The 15273-nt window shown below is 38.0% G+C and overlaps 1 protein-coding gene across 2 annotated transcripts in view; it reads left to right on the forward strand.

The window, feature by feature from the left end:
- Nucleotides 1–6184: 6184 nt before the first annotated feature.
- The window catches only part of EML4 (EMAP like 4), a 165109-nt gene continuing 156020 nt past the window's right edge, over nucleotides 6185–15273 (forward strand). For both annotated transcript variants that reach the window (XM_063079052.1, XM_063079053.1), the window contains exon 1: nucleotides 6185–6445. In XM_063079052.1, the coding sequence (XP_062935122.1) occupies nucleotides 6421–6445 (25 nt within the window). In that variant the 5' untranslated portion in view covers nucleotides 6185–6420. The remainder of the gene's footprint in view (nucleotides 6446–15273) is intronic.

The raw sequence follows: 15273 nt of genomic DNA on the forward strand, positions 1-15273 counted from the left end.
CCAACAGGATAGATTTTAGTCTCATAAGCTCTCACCAAGAATTTACAGCACTGCTAATTGTCTGATTTTTTTCTGAAGTCAAGGTGTCTGGAAAGTCTTAGGTGAAAGATAACAATCATGCCAAGATTGGTAAAACAATTATTTAATAAGTATAATATTTTAAACCAGTCTCTACAGAGATAGTTTGGGAGTGAAGTGTGAATTAATATGCACTGCAACATTTTTTTTTGTTTTTGCATTTTTTAATAGTTTTTAAGATTAGCACATGTTTATATGATTAAAATAACATAAAAGTGAAATCCCCTGTATCTCTACCTTTTTCTTTCCCCACTTACTTTTATTTCTCAGATGCAGCTACTTTTAAACACTTTGGAGTATATCCTCCCACACTCTTTTATTTTTATTTTTTTTCTCTTGCAATAATTTTGAAGTTATCCCTAGACATTCTTTATGGTTATAAGCTAGAACAACATTGCCATTTAGCCTGTTACAGATTTTGGAACTCTTTCACATACTGCTTATGTTAAACATATTATGAAAACAAAGAATCATTTTTTTCCACTCATATATTATTAATTTCTGATTTCGAAGGCCAAAGAAAAACATTTTTTCTCTATCATATTTACTTTATGTGGACTCTAGGTTTATACAATCTACATAATCCCATTACTATAGGGTTTCGTTTTTAAAACAACATTCAAACAATGAAATGAAAGGAGCTGAAAATCTAGCATACTTAAAAAAAACTTAATTTCTCCTGACACTTCTTTTAAAATGTCTGAGGGAGAGAAAAGCAAGCAGACGAAAGAGTTTATAGTCGTTTTTCAAGGTCGTCTAGCTAGAGAGAGTAAAACAAAGACATAAGTATAGAAATATTTTATTTTTCTTCAAATGTTAGGTTAAAGATTTGACAGCAGGTGTGTTGTGTGTCATCACAAGCATTCTGAAACTTCCCCCATAATACGCTCATTTTGCATAGAGGGCAAGGTAACTTGCACACAGTCAAGATTCTGTGTATAAAGAGAATGCTTTAAATTTTTATTTTTTTAATATAGCTATATTTAGCCATTTGCAATCACTGGGTTCCTGAAAAATGGTGCATATTTTACATTTGTGTGAATTAAATTGTACTTAAAGGGCTTGAAGTGAGGGGCAAGAAGGGCTCTGTATTGAAAATAATCCAAAGATAAATTCTTTGTTAAGGTGAAGAATCCAAATAACCATCCATAATGGGTTACTGTTCAGTACATTTGGATTTTTATGTGTGTTTGATGATAATGTTTAGCTACATTTTCATTTTGAGAGATATATGTTAAATCTTCCATTTTATTATGATAGTACTAGACACTTAGTTTGTAAGATCTAATTTGATAAATATAAAATAGAAAAGTTAATACTGGCTGCTTTAAAACAATCGGTTGTTAGTTGTTGAAATAATGTGTTCAGATTGACTAGTTTTCAGAGTTCAATGTTGTTCATTATTCAATAAATATTTATTGAATAGTTATTATATAATATGCACTGAGCATATAACGGTGAGCAAAAAAGATGCAGTGTGAGACTACTTATAACAATAACAGCAGCTAATACTTAACTGAATACTTAACACATACTGGGCCCTGTTCTAAGTGCTTTACATATATTATCTCACTGTATCCTCTCAACAACTCTAGGAAGTAGAAAAGTTACCATCTCCGTTTTACAGATGAAAAACCTGAAGCACAGAATGATTAGGTAATTTGTCCAATGTTACCTAGATAGTAAGTGATGCTGTTGGGATTTGAATCTGGACAGTTTGACCCCAGAGTCTGCACTCTTCATCACTGGGATGTACTACCTCTCCTATATTCTCAAAGCTCTCTAGTGATGTACAGTCTAATAAGTGAGACACTTATTGAATAATCATTCAGCCAAATGAAAAATTATGACTCTGGTGAGTGTTGTGAAGAGGAGTGTGATGGAAACCATCTGGCTGTCATCAAAATGTTTCTCTTTTTCTTCTGGACACATGGTTAGACTGCATTTTCTAGCCTCCCTTGCGGTCATGTGACTAAGCTCTGGCCAGTGGAATGTGGACAAAAATGAGGTACACAGTTCCAGGTCTGGACCATAAAAGCTTCCTGGCTGATCCTTCATTTTCTCTTACAACCACCTTATTTGATGGCTGAAAACAGTGAACTCCAAGAAATAAGAAGCCTGGATCCTTGAATGACTTCATGGAGCAGAGCTCCTTGATGATCTGCATTGGACAGTGACAAGAATGAAAAAATTTTATTATACATATTAGTCTGCTTCTGTTGCTTATAACAGAATATCTGAAACTGTGTGATTTATAAGAAAATGAAACTTACTACTTACAGTTTTGGAGGCTGGGAGGTCCAAAGTCCAGGGAATACATTTCGTGAAGGCCAGTGTGGTGGCGACAGTGCCCCAGGGTTCTCACATGGCAGAAAATGGCAGAGCAGACGGAGCTCCTGGAGCACTCTCCTTTTTAAAGCCCTCAGAACTATGCCTATGACCACCATATTTAATCTATTCACTAGGCATGGTCCTCAGAGTCTAATCACCTCTTTAAGTCCCCACCTTCCAATTATCATAATAGCATTTCCCACCCTTGACATTTACACTGGGAGTTAAGCTTCTAATATATAGACTTTGGAGGATACAATTCAATCAAACCACAGCATTATATTAATCCACTGAAAATGTGGGATTGTTTGTTATAGCAGTCAGCCTACCCTGACTGATACAGAAAATGAAACCTTGAAGTTGAAGGCTGCTGTAAGAGGAAAACCTAAAACATGTGACCCTGAATTAGCAGTTGGGTCAGGTATGCTGTGGTGGATGGAATACTTGAAAGCCCTGTTAAGTCATGGCAAAAGATTTGCTACAACTGTTGCTTTTGACAATTTAGAAGACAGCACACTATTCACCTAATAAGCTCTTTTTGGAAGAAGTAAGAGTAATTATGTATATTGGCTACTATTTATTGAGTTTAGTAAAGCATTATAAGAAAGAAAAAAGCTCAAGCAAAAATTGGCTGGTTTGCAAGAAGAAATAAAAAGAGAATTAGAGGAACTCCAGAAATTTGGGGCCTAAAATATTAGAAAGTTGACTACTTCTAAATACCCAGATAGGAAACAAAATATTAAAAACCTTTGAGTAACCAAGGTCTGTTTAGTCCCAGCCTCACAGCAAAGATCAGATTAAGAGTGCAGCCTTCTCACTAAAGTCTGATGGCCTGAAGATAGCCCCAATTAAAATGACAGAGAGGAACTGGGGAAGAAAAGCAAAGACATAAATCAGGCTTGAGACCTATGTATAGGAAAGAACTTTGAGTGTGGTTATTGGCACATAAAACTGACTAGAAGCAGTTTAATATTGGAGTAGCTCTGGAAATTTTAGGTATCTGGCTAAGGGAAAGTTGAGTTAGGAATACATTTAATTTCAGGCTTAGTGAGATATACTTACATGGACTATGGTCATTTCCATTTAATTAAGTTATTGCTTGCTGTCTTTGTTTAGCAATAGATTCTAGGAACGCTTCTATAGCCTTGATTTGCCTGGCATTCTGCAATGGAGGTGCCGGGCTAGAAATTATAATGTGATATGAACATATGCCTGGTACTGGAAGCATGTGAGTAGTGTGGGAGAAACAAGGATTGAAATGTACAATGCCAGAAGCTAGTTTAGGGAAAATTCTTCCAATTATCAGACATGTATGAATATAATTGCAAGTGGAGAATTTGGCCCTCATTGATGTCACACCAAAACAGACCTTCTCTCCTCTCAGGAATCTCCTCAATAATGCAGTGTGTATAATTTTTAATGTGCCATACACTTTATTTCTTTCCTTTTTTTTATGGGAATCACTTGAAATAGAATTAATCAGAATTCCTGCAGCAGTACTATAAACAGCTTCAACTACATGTGTGAAGTCATGTTTTATGAATTTCAACTATTAATAATAAAAATAAATTTGGTCAACCATGCTAGAGAAAAAGTGAATTATCTTTCTAACCCTTCTATTTAAAAGTTATTTAAAAATCATTGTTATATTTATAACGTTGATCTCATAAGGTTGCTGTGATGTTGAAATGGGGTAAGGCATTATGAGACACCTGCGTATAAAACTTTTCACATAGCAGGATCCCAATAAATGAGATCTATTTAAGAAAAAAAAAATTGTCATATGAAAATACAAAGAGTATGCAGCCAAAACATTTAGGAAGTATGGGAGGTGTGTTGGACAGTTAATTAAATGTTATATTCTTTAATTTTATAATGTTCGTAGTATTTACAGGATTCTTAAAATAGGTAATCTGTATAACAGCAAGATCAAGTGTTTGGATCTCCTTACCAGGCAGCTGCCAAAAAAAAAAAGAAAAGAAAAAAATGTGTAAGCTGTTGTGATTTCTTTTCGTAGTCTTAAGAAATGTTCCATTTAATCTAATTTTGTATTTTTTTTTTTTCTCAAAAGGGCCCAACAGATCGTAAAAGCTTCCAGCCCCACAAAATGTGGATCATTCTCTGAATTAAAATTATACATATTTATCTGTGTTTAGCAATATACCAACTCAAGTTCTTATAATTTTAATCGGCCTAAGGCAGAGAGAGTTGCATGCAGACACAGAAAAGCAGCTGTCAGAATTGAGAACTTCTCAAAGATTAAGTGGTTAGGCTTAATAGAAACTTACAAATAGGAAATGCCAAAGCAGAGGAAACTGGGTAAATCACTTAATTTTGAAGAAGGAGGAAACTTTAGACACTATTTGGTCAGTAACCTCACTGTATCCTGGCTGCCTTTATGACCAGTCTCTGCATAGTGTGGTATTCAGTCGAAATACAGTTCTGATACCCCAAAAATAAGTGTGAAGTAATTTAGATTTTTAGAGATTTTTAAAGAGGCACCAAAGGAAAGAAGTAACTGCAAGAATGTTTAACAAACCCTTCCGCTATTTAATTCCTCTGAGTGTCTCCCATCATGACATTTGCTGCCTCATATTTTTCATCTCCCTTCTTCAGTCTGTTCCTCTCTCCTGCAACTCTCTCTAGTGTGGCTCTCTTATTCTTCCCTGTATAACTTAGTTCTTTATTATTGTATAGATCAATTTAGTCCCTAAGCCCCTTACAGTTCTCCTCTTAACTAATACTGTAATCTCCACAACCAAGACTCAAGAAGGACTTGACAAACCATAGGAAGGTCTTTAGAAGGATGGGGATAGGGTTGGGGAAGGGAGGTGGAAGATGAAGCCTGTGCATGTTTTGGTTACAAATCCAGCCCTTCCATTTGCAAATGAGTAAAGTGAGGCCTAAGTAAGTTAGGTGACTTAACGCTCACCTATTAAGTCACATGGAGTTGGGCCTAGAACTCAGGCTTACTTCATTAAAAATAACCCCTGTCATTGTTCCCTGGTCAGCAATCTTATGATCTTCCATATGTGAGTGCTTTGTACCCCTGGTGGAAAAACATCAGGGGAGTGAGGAAGCCTGGGTTCTAGCTCTGCTTCTACCAGGCTCCATGACCTTGTGTAGGTCATGTACTTTCTAAAGCTTAACGTCCACCCTCATAACAAGGGGTTGGGCAAGATGCACTCTTGGGTACTGTCCAGCACTAAAATTCCTTGCTTCTGATCTGTCTTGGGTTCTGAAGCTGTGGCAGTGGTGGCTTCGAGCTAATCAAGAAGTCTCGCCCCAATGTGTCCCTGACCCGACTGGCAGAGAGGGATGGCAACACCGGGAAGAAGGGACGCTTCCTCTCACTTTCGTGTCCTGGTAGGACCTATGGGGTGATCATCTCCTGTCACTGGGGCTTCAGACTTGGGCTCCAAAGGCTCCCCAAGGGCTGCGACGGGAGAGGATCCATACTCCTGAGTACCCCAGGCCAGAGGCTACCCCTTATTCCCACCCAATCGGAGGCAGCTTCCAGATCAAGGTCCCAGACCCTCAGCAGGACTACGGCGCAAGCGCGGCCACCAGCCTGGCGCGAAGCAAGCGGACTCGAAGGCAGAGGCAAGGTGAGAGAGAGAGAGAGGTCGGCAGGAACCCGCCTTCGTGTCGTCACGTGGGAGGCGGAGTCGGAAGCCTGACGGCGTGCGCGGGGGCAGGGCTACCACTGCGCGCGGGCGCGGGGGCGGGTCGCGGCGCGGCGCTCGCGGCGGCTGCCTGGGAGGGAGGCCGGGCAGGCGGCAGAGCGGCGCGGCTCTCAACCTGACTGGGAAGTGGCCCGGCTGGTCGCGGCTGAGTGTCCCCGGGCGGGCGGACGGACGCACGGACCGACGGACGACGGAGGCGGGGACCGGGAGCAGAGCCGGGCGGCCTAGAAAGCGATCGGGTCAGGCTCAGCGTCGGCCACTCTGTCGGTCCGCTGAATGAAGTGTCCGCCCCGCTGAGCCCCGAGCCCGGCGCTTTCCCCGCAAGATGGACGGTTTCGCCGGCAGCCTCGGTGAGTACGCCTGAGGAGTCCTGCCTGTCCTGCGCAGGGTGGGAACCTTGTTCCCTCCACACACAGTCCAGGCCCTGCTCTCCACCCTGCCCCTCGGGGTGGCAGCAGTTCCACTGCACATGTTTCCTTCGAGGCGGCCGCCCCTCCACGGACTCCGCTGGGCTGAGCCCCTCCCCCCCATGCCCTCCTCGGAGCCAGACCCTCTTTAACCCCCAGAGCCCTTTCAGTGCGGGGCCCTCCTTCTCATCTCAGTGAGGCCCCCAGTAGCTGGGACACCTCTCCCCATAAACTCCCGAGTCTCCCCACGCAGACCCTTGAGGGTTGAGACTCCCCTTCTTCAAATCCAGACCCCTTTTCTCTCCCTTTCCACATACCGAACTCTCTTTCCGGAGGGGGACAGCCCTTACCCACGAAGACGCTCCCTTTTAAGGTAGGGTCCCCCATTCTCTTTTCAGGAAGGGGACAGCCCCCTCCCCAGGCTAAACTTTAAATTCGGAGACTTCTTTTAAGTATCCTTGAGAGTAACTGACAATTTGCCTTCACACCCTCCACTTCTCTGAACGTTTTGCAGTGATGGAGAAACCGAAAAGCAGTGAAGCATCACTTGCTTAATATAGGGAAGGAAGAGGTGCATCTATGTTGGGGGACCCTCTTTAAGAGTGAGGGCAGAAGTGCTTTCTGGCTCTGCATGCATGCAGGGAGAAGTAATCCTGCCCAATGAATCCATAGGAAAGGGGGCCTCTGTCAGGGAAAGCAAGGATTCTCCATTTTTGGAATATGTTGTCTTTGTGGAATGGAGAAAGGGAAGAGCTTATTAAGTAGGCTGAAATATCTTTTCAATGTTCCCTTTCAGCCGAATAAAGATAATAAATTTTGTGACTGGCTAGGGGAATCAGAACTCCAGACTGGTACTCAATGCCCTATAACTGTGTCTGGAATTACTATTCTTTAAGGCATTGGAATCTGGTTACTGTAAAGATTGAGCTCAACTGTTACGCTGGTGAGAGAAACAGTTTCTGCTTTGGCTGATAGTGCAGTTATGTGATACCTGGTGCTAGATTTGTATTTTGAGTATTTTATGTGGAGGTAGCTTGTATTTAGAAGCCTTTGTTTTGCATTTCTTGATAATAAATAAATTCCTAGTTGGTTAATGTTCATGGATCAGTGAATAATCTGGCCATAGGCCAGATTGATTTTTTTTAAAAATCTAAAGTAAAAAAGTAAGTCAAAGAGCAGTGGGCCCATTATAGGTATTAAATAGTAAAGTCCATAATTCTGGCCATGATTTTTTCTTAGGAAGAAAAATTATTGTTATTAGAGTGCTTTCAGAGTGGAAAATCTAAAACTGGAGGCAACTGAGTATTATTGTTTTCCTCCCCAAAGGCACCTGTTGTTTATTATCTAACCTTTGAAGTCTTATAATTCCTTACATAGTGAAGTGTTTTCATTCTTGGGCTCCTTTTAGAGAGGCATCAACTTTTCACTGGTTCTTTTTTAGCCTCATGCCTGAGTTTATGCACTAGTTCATGTTGGATTGAAAGACTTGTCCTATATGTCCACTAAAAGGATGATCATATACTAGGGCAAAAATCGAGTGTTTAATGGGATGTTGTTCGGCTGTGATATCTCTGTACTGTGTTGGCTCCTTAGCCTGTAGGAATGGTGAGATCATTACTCACTTTTACTTCTCTCCTATTGGTTCTGAGGACTTCTGGAGGGCTTGACATGGCTTCGTTTTCTGTAAGTTTTTTGAGGGGGTCTGTCTCAGCAATTGGGGCACTTAAGTTTATTTTGAAACAGTGGATATGCCATATTAAATAATTTTGTCCCTTCTTAACCAATCCATGAGGCAACCGATATGAGAGACTGAAAGATAAAGATGAATTGAGATTGGGGTGAGATTGGAGCTCCTACCTTTTATAAAGAGCATTATAGCTGAACCTAATGTTGGATTTTTTTTTTTTTTAATTAATTTGATGCCATCCTTTGGGTGGTATGTGATGCAACTTTTCTTTTCTTTAGATATGATGTTGATCAGGAGCAGGGTAGATATGCCTGTCTCTAAAGAGAGGAACCTGTGTCAGCAGAGAGGGAAGGAAATGGTTCCTGACAGTATTTCTGGAGCTGCTCCTGATGAAGATACTTCTCAGCAGGAGTTCTGTGCTTTCTCTTTCTGTCCCCCTTGTAAGAGTAAAACTAGGCCCCATCTTAATTGAAACCTTAAAGGCTTGGGGGTGGGGGAGGGGTAGTGCTGGTATATTTTACTAAGGATCCTTTAAGCAGAGCTTTGCTCAGGTCTTGCCAAATTGCTTGTTTCTGTTCCCTGCAGTTCATTAGTCTAGAGCTTAGAACTAGATTGATCTTTATTTTATTATCAAGAGAGACATGAATATAAAGGCAAGCACTTGTACTCTAGTAGATGTTTTAAAACTTTTTTTTTTTAGCCAAAGAGGAATTCAAAACATGTGAAGTTCTTCTGGGGTCACAAGTATTGAAAGCATTTATTTATTCTCAAGGAAGTGTACGTGTGTATCTCCTTTTACTTAACAGATGGGTTCTTGAAAAATTGTAAGAAAATTACGTTTTTAGAAACAGAAAAGTCAGGTGCTTCATAAACAGAAAGACTCTAGAGAAGCTGATTATTTAAGGGAATCCTATGGTGTATCATTTTGTAAAGTAAAAAATTTAAAATTCAAACTGTACTCTTGATTGTTGACTGTTTATGTAAGGAAAAACACTGTTATGTGCAGTTTGTAAGATGTCTAATGGCAATTAAGATTGTATGTCATGGTTTTTGAAATCAGAGAGAGGAATGTTAGATGATTGGTCATTTGATAAATGCCTCATTGAAGTATTACCTTTGTTTTACATAAAAACAACTGAATGGTGCTTTTAATCTCTGCAGCTGATGAATTTCAGGCAACTTGGTTGGCAGGTGCTTGTACTCTGGAATTTCCCTTATGTATATCTTTTAGTTCATGAATTATGGTAATTTAAAAAGGCAGTGCTTTGGAAACAATTTTCTTAACTTAGGGGGGAAAGTACGCCAAATTATCTTGATGTCTTGCCTCCGAATTTCTACTTACATATACACACATATGTACAAAGTGTGTGTACAATATTTAAATCTCAGTTCTATGTGCAAAAATGGGACGCTATTGATACAGCTTTTCTAATTGGTTTTCCTAAGGCAGGGGATGAGTGCATTTCATGTTTAGTCTTTTTAGCATCTCTTTTCATAATAAAGATTTCTAAAAATTTTTTAAAATTTAATTTTATTTTTTCATAATAAAGATTTTAAGACTTTTATCTTGGAATTAGCCTAGACGTTAGTCACTGTTGCACTTTAAAGAAAGCATGTACTTTATCAACCGTGTCACCTTTTAAAACACACAACAGAACTCAAAACCTTTTTTTTCCAAGAACAATTGTAATGAGTGAAATTGTAGGGTTAGTAGTCATAAGAAACAACATTCTAGGTGCAGGGTATAAATATGAACAGATAGCGGTATGTATGATATATTTTAGGAAAGCAATCTTTTTAATATCGCATTATTAAAACTAATTTCTCATCACATAGATAGTCTTGCTTTGTTAAAGGAACAGTGTGGTGTATAAGATTTTTAAATATTAGTCTAAAGCATTCTTTACATATTCACATGAAGATGTTTCTCATGTAATAATATTATTTGGGGACTTTTTTCCTTAACTTTTAATTTCTTATTGGTTGCCTCTAGAAGGGCTCAAGATAGGCTTAAGTTATATAATATGACATGAGTAGTAACTCTTAAGTGGTTAGTACAGCATCTATGACATGAGATAGAGTATTTCTTGACATGTATGTGGACAAGGACTGTATTCGGTTGTCCTTATTGGAAGGGCAAGTAAAAGACATACTTCTTGCCATTCAGGAGCTTACTGTCTGGTTTTATTTTTTTATTTTATTTTATTTTTATTTTTTTTGTCTTTTTCGTGACAGGCACTCAGCCAGTGAGTGCACCGGCCATTCCTATATAGGATCCGAACCCGTGGCGGGAGCGTCGCCGCGCTCCCAGCGCTGCACTCTCCCGAGTGCGCCACGGGCTCGGCCCTTACTGTCTGGTTTTAAATAGGTATCTGGAGATGTTTATTATTAAGCATAAGTAAAGCACGAGAAATGGGGGTAAATGGTGGGAAGCAACATTTAGAATGCTGTGCTACATATCAAGCAAGTCACTTCTGGGAGAGAACATTTGGGGGTCGGCTTTAGCTCAAGCGGTTACTTCCTCAAGCCAGACTTCAATCTGTCTAATCCCTGTGCTGGGAGAGAACATTTGGGGATTGCTAGATTTATCTCTGTAGAGTCTGACATTTTAAAACAATGAAATAATTTATTTAGAAGTCCAAATTTTAGGGAATAATATTACTAGGTCTTTTTCTGTCTTTTGTTCGAATTTGAATAACGTGAAAAAAGTACTATATTGTATGTGTGAGGGTCTGTTTCTATAACATGTAAAACTTCAATATTTGTTCATAAGAAGTTTAAGAAAAACATTTTGATTTTAAAATAGACGGAGTCTAACACTTTTAAAAAGTTAAGGAAATAATCTACTTCACCAACTATTGCCTCAGTGTGGAAGTTTTCCAAATCTATAGTATATTTCTATGTATATGATCTCTTGTCCTACAGTACTTAGCTGTCTTAGACTATTATACCTTAATTTTCCATATTGCTTCATAGTTTACAAAGAGCTTTTATCTCATTTAATCTACGTATTAACCTCGGGAAATAAATTATTACCCTTTTATAGATGAAACAGGTTCAGAGAGTGTGTGATTTTTTTTAAAAAGGCTATTTGTATCCAGATTGCTTTTTTGTGGGGGTGGTAATTAATTTGTGGGTTTTGTATCCATATTATTTTTAAGTACTAAAAACCAAATACAAAAGAGAAAAGAGTAGAAAACAAATTATCCTTTCTCTAGCCCATCTTTATGCCAGTTATGTTAACATATTGATGTACTTGTTTTTAGTCTTTTCCCATGCCTAGTTTTTTAATAGTTTTTAATATTTAAAATCATACTATAGATACAAGTTTGCATTCTGGTTTTTTCCTTGGATCCTTTTTTTTTTTTTTTTTTTTTTACTTAGGTTTTTCTGATAGAGTCCAATGCTCTTTTCCCTACCCTGTTACTAACTCTTTATAACCCACTGGTACATCAAATATAACATACCCGAATCTGACCTCCTCCTCTTCTAAATCAGCTTCTTTTGCATATTTCCCATTGACTGTAAGTCATCCAGTCTTGAAATATCAGAATCATGTTTGATTCCTTGCCATTTTTGCCTACCACATTAATATCTCTTCTAAGACTTGTCAATTCTTGTCACCTTTTCTCATCCCTTACTTTCCTTTTCCACTACCATAGTTCAAATACTTATTATTCTATGCCTGGATTATTGCATAGCCTCAAGAATCTCCACCTGCCCAGTTTATTTTGTACAGGGCCCTCAGGTTAATCTTCCTAAAGCTGTGTTTTGATTGTGCCATTTGCCCTCTCAGATTGCTTCATTGCCTTAATGACTAAATTCAAACCACCTTAGCCTCGTTGTCAGGTCCTCTGTCATCTCTTTCTACTGTCTTAACGTGTTCTGACCAATATGACCTATTTAGAACTTTTCGTCTTTTCATTCCTGTGACTATTCCCAGTACCCTTCAAAACCCAATTCAAATATTGTTTCCTTTTTAAAAACCCTTCCTTATTTGTTTCCCTTCACTTCCAGCGCAAAGAATTCACCCTTGAACACTTGATAGGAGCACTTCTAGAACACTTATCTTAGAATGTCTTTTCTTATAGTTATAAGGTAGAAGTAATTATTACAAATCTGAAAATTATTATGTCTTATTTCCCTAAGCCAAATCATAAACCTTTTGAAATCTGAAACTCTCACGTGTCTTTCAAAGTTGGCAATGTAGATTTCATGATCCAGTAAAATTTGGAGGAAAAAAATTAGGAGACTAGTATATTGTTGGCAACTTAACAAACTTCACTTTCATAAATCATTTTATAAAAGAAATGACATTTGATGACCAAAAAATTATAATACTCAGCCTCAGCATTAAGGTTTTTAAAGTTATTTAAAAAATTAAATGACTACGTTGTTCTTATTTTTCTTGTTTCACGTGAAACCAGTGGAAATGTTCCAGACTTTGTTGGGAATCTGGTGAAGAACTCAGTGCCAGGGCAGTGTTTTCTAGCTCAAGTCATGTACCTGACCTATTAATGGATTTTGAAATCAGTTTAGTGTAGTGGTCAAGACGAACATTAAAAAGAATGAGGAAGAGGAGAAATGGAAGAAAGAATGTAAAATATCAGTACTTCACATGATATTGTTTTGTGCAACTTTCAATTTCAGTTATATATATTTGCCTTAAATTGCACTGTAAAATTTTTTTCTTTTTGTGGGTCACACAATCAGACGAAAGATATGTTTTTAGTAGGTAATCCCTATCTTTGAGAGACTAGGAGGGAAGATTGTCATAAACATGAAAAGGTGGATGAGCAGTCAGATAGGAATAATTATAATGAATTGTGTGCTATGTCTTTGAAAAGTTTTCAGATCTTTGGAATATAGTGATTAATATAAATAACAACAAAAAAGATATATGTAGTTCTAGAATCAGTGTAATTCAAGCAAACTCAGTATGTAAACCTTTGATTTTATCAAATTGATAGAGTATGATATTTACTTTGCCAAAGGATTCTTTACTTTGAAAGAGGATTTGCCATATTGTTCTTTTAGTTTTCCTGATGGAATTGTCTGTATCTTGATTGTTTCCCTACTTGTCTATTAGCTGTTTAAAAATCTATCCAGTCTTTAAGGCATGGCTCAAGTATAATTTTTTTTCCCTGGAAGCTGCCCCTAATTATTATAGTCCTGTACACTCAAACTGTTGCATCGTAGTGCTGCTAAAGTGGAGGAGACTAAGTGCTTACACCTGAGGGATCTGGGAGTGTAGCCAAAAGTTGAAGTCTATTTAACTTTAAAATTCATGATTATTTTGCAACCATTATAATAAGGATTGGTTCAGACAGGAATCATCAATAGATGCTATGTCTGGGGGGATATTTTGATGAGGAACAGGATGTCTGCGTGGTCTTAAATTTCTCTTTCTATTGCTGAGGGAAAAAGAAGTGACTCTATAGAACAGTGAAATCAGACAACCCCTTGAATGCATGATCAAAATTAATATCATCAGTGAACATTGTGTGCCTCTGGATGTGATGCCCTGAGAAGGACACATCACTTATGTTGTTTTCCAGCCATGAATGCATAGCCTTAATCATGAGAAAACTTTGAACTCCAAATTGGAAACATCCTATTTTTAAAAAGGTGGGTGAGCTGCATTTTTAAAGAATGTTTATGTTATAAAGACAGAGAAAGGCTGTGGAAATGTTCCAGATTAAAGGAGACTAAAGAGATATGACAACTAAATGTAATACCTGATTCTAGACTGGATCATATTTGAGGGAAAAGTACAATAAAGAATATTATTGGATCGCTTGGCAAAATTGGAATATGGATGGTAGACTAGATGAAAGTATTGCAGCAATGTTTAATTTACTGCAGTTGATAACTATCCTAAGGTTATGTAAGAGAATATTTTTATTCTTAGGAAATACACACTTGTAGAGGAGACTCCCCCCCCCCCCGCAAAAAAAAAGGAAATACACACTGACGTTTTTAGTGATAAAGAGACATGATGTATGTAACTTACTGTCAGATGGTTCAGAAAAAAATATGTAATATACATATGTGTTTTATATATAGACATGTACATAGAGAGGGAGGGAGGTGGAGAGGGTGCATGCATGTGTGCAAATAAAACATATGGATAAAAGGTTAACAATAGGTGACTTTGGTAAAAGTTATATGGATGTTCTTTATACTGTTCTTGTTCTTACAGCTTTTCCGTGAGCTTGAAATTATCTTCAAATGAAAAGCTTTTTAAAAAAATCATAGGAACTTTGCATTATGCTTCGTAATATAGCATTTTAAAAGTATGGGACTATTTCTCCTTCCAGAAAATTCCAGGCAAACCCTTGGGATAAAACTGTGGCTCCAAGAATATGTTTCATATATCATGTGGTTTCCTTTTATCCCTAGGCCTCAGTTTGAGAAACATGTCTCTGGGCCAGAGGCGGTTGTGGTTCAAATTTAGCCGACAGACATGTTTTGTTTGGCCCTATTACATGTTTTTAAAATTGGGAAATTTTCACGTAAAAATCTGGATCTTTGGTTTCTGTTCAAAAATGGAATGATTTTGCCACTCTGGGCTTTCTTTCCCAACGGTCTCTATATTTGCTAAGTGGTATGTCAGGTAAGTGACCTCAGTCCCTACCTGACATCTAGGTTGTTTCAGTCGTTTACTTGCCTGGCCTCTGTAGAAATATGCTTGCAACCTTTATGTAGCTCAGGAGGTGGTGAGGGTGTCTGTCTTTTTTGCACTCATAACAATTTGAGAAATAAGTTGCTGAACATGTTAGTGTTTATTTCCTGTAAACACTACATAGAAAATTCTTCTATATAACCATACTACAGCCAACAAAATCAGGAAATAAATATTGATATATTTCTATTATCTAATCCTCAAGTCCATTCTAGTCGCACCAGTTGTCTTAATAATTAATGTCTTTTATAGCACAAGGATCCAGTTCAGAATTACATGTTGCATTTAGTTGTCATGTCTTTTTAGTCTCCTTCATACTGAAACATTTCCTTAGTCTTTCCTTGGTTTTCATGACTTTGACACTTTGGAAGATTATAGGCTAGTTCTGTAGAACGTCCC

Source organism: Cynocephalus volans, chromosome 14 (assembly GCF_027409185.1).
Source record: "Cynocephalus volans isolate mCynVol1 chromosome 14, mCynVol1.pri, whole genome shotgun sequence".
NCBI lineage: Eukaryota > Metazoa > Chordata > Mammalia > Dermoptera > Cynocephalidae > Cynocephalus > Cynocephalus volans.